This window comes from Tupaia chinensis, unplaced genomic scaffold (assembly GCF_000334495.1).
Source record: "Tupaia chinensis unplaced genomic scaffold, TupChi_1.0 Scaffold144899_1, whole genome shotgun sequence".
Taxonomy (NCBI): domain Eukaryota; kingdom Metazoa; phylum Chordata; class Mammalia; order Scandentia; family Tupaiidae; genus Tupaia; species Tupaia belangeri.
This window is the reverse complement of record NW_006204759.1, coordinates 3,896,849-3,902,534: the sequence shown is the minus strand read 5'-3', so window position 1 is coordinate 3,902,534 and position 5,686 is coordinate 3,896,849. Positions and strand designations below refer to the sequence as shown.

The 5,686-nt window shown below is 50.1% G+C and overlaps 1 protein-coding gene across 1 annotated transcript in view; it reads right to left on the bottom strand.

Moving 5' to 3' along the window:
• Positions 1-5,686, bottom strand: part of CTNS (cystinosin, lysosomal cystine transporter) — a gene marked incomplete in the record, with an annotated part of 20,635 nt that overhangs the window by 4,936 nt on the left and 10,013 nt on the right. The window contains 3 exon segments of the mRNA XM_014583840.2: positions 77-176; positions 807-938; positions 1,056-1,159. Of these exon segments, the coding sequence (XP_014439326.1) occupies positions 77-176; positions 807-938; positions 1,056-1,159 (336 nt within the window).

Genomic DNA, 5,686 nt, shown 5'->3' with positions numbered 1-5,686 from the left:
CAGGAAGAAGCTGGGTGATGGACGGCCGGGCCACCGATGGCGTGGGCGGGGCAGTGGTGGTTGGGCAGTGCTGTACCTTGATGTAGGGCACCCAGAAGAGGCCGATGTTGAACACGCTGTAGGCCACGAAGCCTGTCAGGTTCAGGGCCACAAAATCAAAGCTCAGCCCAACAACACTGCAGGGTGGAGGGAGAAGCCGGACTGGGGTCACTGGAGGGCTCGACCCACCTTAATGACAGCACTGTCCTTAGGTTCCTCTCCATGCCATCCAATCCCTGCCTTCTTGAGAGTCAGTTCCCCCCCTCCCCACTCCAGTCCTGGTCAGGAGGCCTCCTGCAGAGAGGGTGCACCTCCCTGCTAGCTCCCTGCTTAGCAGCCTGCTAAGAGGCCCACCTGGCTCGGGTGACTATAGGACAGCTTATGTCCTTGCCACACAGGGACGCGGCCCCGGGAACACTTAACCAATGACTGCCTCATCACCAAGTGAAGGGCCCCTGACTTGGCTCCTATGTCTTCCAGAGCCGGATGGACCAAGGGAAAGGCCTGTTCAGGGTGGATTTCCCCCTCGCCTAGCCCCTTCTCTTCTTAACTGAGAAGCCCCATCTTGTTACTTTCGCAGAGACGGGCTGAACTGGGCAAGGGACCAAATGAGGAGCACTCTCACATCATGAAAGGCCCTCTCGGCTTCCTCGAAAGGGCAGGTGGAGGAGTCGAGGGGCAAGTCCGAAGCTGCACTGCCGAGGCCTCGCTAGAATGCCTGTTCTTCCCTACCCCAGCGAGCTTGCCCTCTCAGCTCTGCAGCTTACCTTTTCCGCCTCCAGTTCGTGATCACCTGAGGGTAGAAGGAGATGGACCAGGCCACGAAGTAGATCCAGCCGATCACCTGGTTTACGACACTAACGACATTGCTGTGGATCACCAAGAAGCATATCCTGGGACTAGGACAGAATCAGGGATGAGGGAATGAGAGAAGGCTTCCGGTGAAATCCCCCTTGCCCCGGCGCCTGGCTGCCTCCCTTCCCTCCTAAGGCCCACCCAGGCCAAGGCCAGCCTACCCTGTCTGGTTGGAGTGATTTCCGTGCAGATAAGCAGTGACTTGTCCAACATTTTGAGACCTCACTTGAAAAGAGGTATTTGTCACTCCAGGAGGCACCACCACCTGTTAGGAAGACGGAGCTCAAGCCGAAGCCACATACAGTCACAGAAGACCCCACTGCTAGCCCAGCTCCGGACTACATGCCAGGGAGTGGAGGGACAGAGCACACAGGGGCACCGCCGTCCAGGAGCTTCCTAACCAAAGGAGGGGACGTTGGGCCAACCAGCCCACCCAGGCCGCCATCTCTGTGTCACATATCCTAAGCAGAACTACAGCCTTTCCTCAGGGCCTTGCTGGGCTCATCTCTGAGGTGGGTGGCCTGACCCTCTTCTCACTAGACACATGAGCTCGAGCAAGACATTGAAGCCCCGATCTCAGTTTGCTCATCTGTGAAAAGATGAAAGTGTCTATTATACAGGGCTGCTATGAATGACATAGTGTCCAAAAGGCTTCCTGTGCAGAGCCTGGCTAGGAGCAAGCGATTCTACACGCAATGACTGCTCCTTCTGCTTCCACTGCAGTAGGCACTTCAGTGGCCACAGAAGGACATCTGTCCCATGCCCAGCCTGGTTGCCAAGTGACACGATGGAAGAGGTGCTTACATCAGGTATTTGAGAGGGAGAAATTTTCATTTCTGCCCAATATTTATCAAAATTCTTGGGAGACCTCCCTGCAGTATGTGACCTCCTCTTCCCCGAGTGGCAAGGAATGGCATGGTATTGTTACTGAGTCTCTAACCTGTTGCTTCCTGGCTAACACTCAGGGTCCTATTGGTCACCTACAGTGCAGTTGCCCCAAGGATGTAGCTCACTGGATTGCAGTGACTTTATTTATTTATTTTTTTAATTTTAAAAATTTTATTTAAGTTTTTTGCCATAAGGTGCATGCACTTGCCAGAAAGAGAAAAAGAGTGGGAAAGTGAGAAATCACTCCCTAAGAGGGGGGTGGCCACACTCCAATCCCTTTTCTTCCATTCTCCTCCTGGAATTTTGGGTACCACACATGCACCTGGCGTGATTTTTCAAGCCGCTGGGTCTGGAACTCAAACCGCAGTTGGTCATGTGAGAATCCAGTGCCTTAACCACCACACCACCTGCTGGCCCCACAGTGGCCTCTTTTTTTTTTTTTTTTTTCTTTTTTTAGAGTTTTTTTTTTTAGGGGTGGTGGCCAGAAAGACAGAAAGAGACAGAGAGACAGAAAGTGAGAAATCACTCCCCAGGGGGGATGGTCATGCCACAATCCCTTCTCCTCCATTCTCCTCTCAGGATCTTAGGCATGCATGCACATGCACCCGGCGTGAGTTTTAAGCCACCGGGTCTGGGACTCGAACCGCAGTCGAGTGTCGGAGTCCAGTGACACAGCCATTACACCAATTGCTATTCCTGACCGTGGCTTCTTAATGAGGACCCCTGAGGCACTGCCTCTGGGAGTTAGCACCAGAAGTCAGGGGGCTTTCGTGGAACAGTAGAATGGTATGGGTGACTGCTGCAAAGCCCGGGGTCCAACTTATGGTCTGTATGCAAGCTACATCTTCATGACAGGTACCACCTTGGCTCGCTTATTTTCCCATCACCTTTTTCTTACTTTTACTAGATTTTCCTTTCAACATTTGTGTATGTGTAAGTGGCCACTAAATCTCTTCTGGTACATGGCAGGGAGAAAATCAGTCCATTGGAAAGCAAGCAACACAAGGCAGAATGAGTCGATAACAATCACTGCCTCTTACTGAGCGCATTGTACAACCCTCGACATCAGCGCTTGTTATGGCATTAGTCCTCATAATGCTGTCAAGTAGATGGTACTGGCCCTACGCCTGCTTATGAGGAAACTGTGCTGCAGCGGGGTGAAGTACCCTACCGAGCTCACAGGCCAGCTGCCTAGACCATCTGATTCCCAAGTTATGTTGAGCGGTTTCCAGTGTAACAGGCAGAAGTGGTTAGAGCTGGGTGTGCAGGGGCCAGTGAAGTCTGGGCTTGAAGACGTGGGCTGGGGCGTTCTGTATACAAATGGTTGAACACTGACTCCCATCATTAATTTTTGAATTGAACTATAATATACATGCAGAACAGTACACACATCACAGCTTGATGAGCTGTCTATAGACCGAATGCACCCAGCTCCCAGATCTTGCAACGGACCATTTCCCACACCCCAGAAACACAGAAGCTCCATTCCCTTCCAGTCTCCCAAGACCCCAAGGGCAACTATTGCCAGGTAACCCTGACTAATACCATGGATTTGCTTTGTCCTGTCTGGCTTTGTACTTCATAGACAAGGAATTGTACAGTGTCACGCTTCTTTTACTTCACATTGTGTTTGACTTTCGCCTATTTTGAAAAGATGATACTGTCACTTAGAGGTTTGACACTAAATGAAGTGATCAGCGTCCATTCCTCTGAGAGTCTAAATTTGATCTGTGGATCAAGGCAGAACGCAGGGGCTGTGTGTCTGGACCTGCTGTCAGGACTGACGGCAGCCCTGCCTTGCATGCTGGGTGTGAGAAGCGGCTGTCTAATGAGATGTGGTGCTCCCCAGGGGACAGGACTCGCCTCACACAGAATCCTTTAGAAGTACGCTCTGAGGACCTCTGTCAGCAATGCTGGACTTTCCACACCACAGACTCCCAATCTCGTCAGATTATGTTTGGTTACTCTTTGCCCGGTAGGGTGCTCAGAGCTGATTTGCAGCCCATTTCTACAGCCACCCTGGGCCTCATGGCATGCCTCTTGGCTATCAATCTTATCTGTATTCATTTCAAGTCCTCTCCCGAGTGCGCGTGCGCGTGCGCGCGCACACACACACACACACACACACACACACAGAGGGAGGGAGGGAGAGAGAGAGAGAGAGACAGAGAGCACGCGAGTGAGCACCCTGCAATGGGGTATGGTCACACTGCAATTCCCTTTCCCATTTCTCTATCCTATCAGGATTTGGGGTTTGTATGAACATGTACCCAGTGTGTTTTTCCAGCCACTGGGGCTAGAATTCAAACCAAGGTTGGCCATATGAGGTCAGGCTCCCTTAACTACTAGGCCATGGGTCAGCCCTCCCCCATCTTTATTAAGATATAATTTACCCAAAATTGTATATATTATAATGTTTTGACATGTGTGTACATTGTTAAATCAAGCTATTTAACGTACCCACCACGTCATGTACTTTAGTGGTGGGAACATGTAAGATCTAATCTCTGGCAATTGTCAAGGACACAATATGTTATTAACTGTGGTCACCATGCTGTATGACCAATCTCCAGAAGTTATTCATTCTAACTAACTTGCATCGTGCTGTTCTCTCTTAAACCCTATTTACTCTGAGTTGCTGCCTCCATGGATGGTTTTAACTAGCTGAGTGGCAACTAGCTCAAATCCTCAGGAAGGTGGAAGCAGGCACATGTCAATAGATATGTGTATGTAGGGGATAGCAGGTGGCGTGGTGGTTAAGGCGCTGGACACTCCCACATGGCCGACCACGGTTTAAGTCCTGGACCTGGTGGCTTGCTTTCCCACTTCCTCTCCCTTTCTCTGGTCAAATTAAAATAAATGAATGAATAAATAAAATTAAATAATTAAAAAAATAAATAATTCTTAAAAAAAATAGATATGTGTAAAGTTACAAATAAGGGTTACATTAGACCAGACAGCCTCTGGCATTGGTTTTTGGAAATGATTTGTAAACTTTGCTGTGCACCCAAAACTTCTTGCTAACATGTAGACTTTGGATCACAGTCTGGGAAAAGGCCTGACATTCTGCATTTTTTTTTTTTTTGAGAGGTTTTTGCTATAGGGTGCATGTGCTCGCCAGAAAGACAGAGAGAGACAGAGAGAAAGAAAGTGAGAAATCACCCCCCAGGGGGGATGGCCACGCCGCAATCCCTTCTACTCCATTTTCCTCTCGGGATCTTGGGCACACACGCACACATGCCTGGCATGAGTTTAAGCCACCGGGTCTGAGACTCGAAGCACAGTTGACTACATGGGAGTCCAGTGACATAGCCATTACGCTAACTGCTGGTCCCGACATTCTGCATTTCTTAAAGGTTTAAAATTGAGGCCAGTGCTGCTAGCCCTTGAATGCCCTTATAGTAGCAAGGTCTTAGAATATTATATATATATAGGTATGTATATATTTTGAGAGATTTTTGCTATAGGGTGTGTGTGTGTGCTCACCAGAGAGACAGAAAGCAAGAAATCACCCCCTAGGAGGGAGGGCCATGCTGCAATCCCTTCTCCTCCATTCTTCCCCTGGGATTTTGAGCATGCATGCACACGTGCCTGGCATGAGTTTCAAGCCACTGGGGCTGGCACTCGAACTGCAGTCAGCCATGTGGGAGTCCAGCGCCTTAATTACCATACCACCTACTGGCCCCAGAAAACCATATTAAGGAGCTGGCCCTATAGTGCAGTGGTTAAGGGAGCCTGATCCCACCTGGCCAACCGCAGTTCAAATTCTAGTTCAGGCAGTTTGAGAAACACACCAGGTGGGAACTAGAGGTTGGCGTAATGGCTATGTCGCTGGACTCCCATGTAGTCGACCGTGGTTCGCGTCCCGGACCCAGTGGCTTAAAAAGCCGGCCGCGGGTGTGTG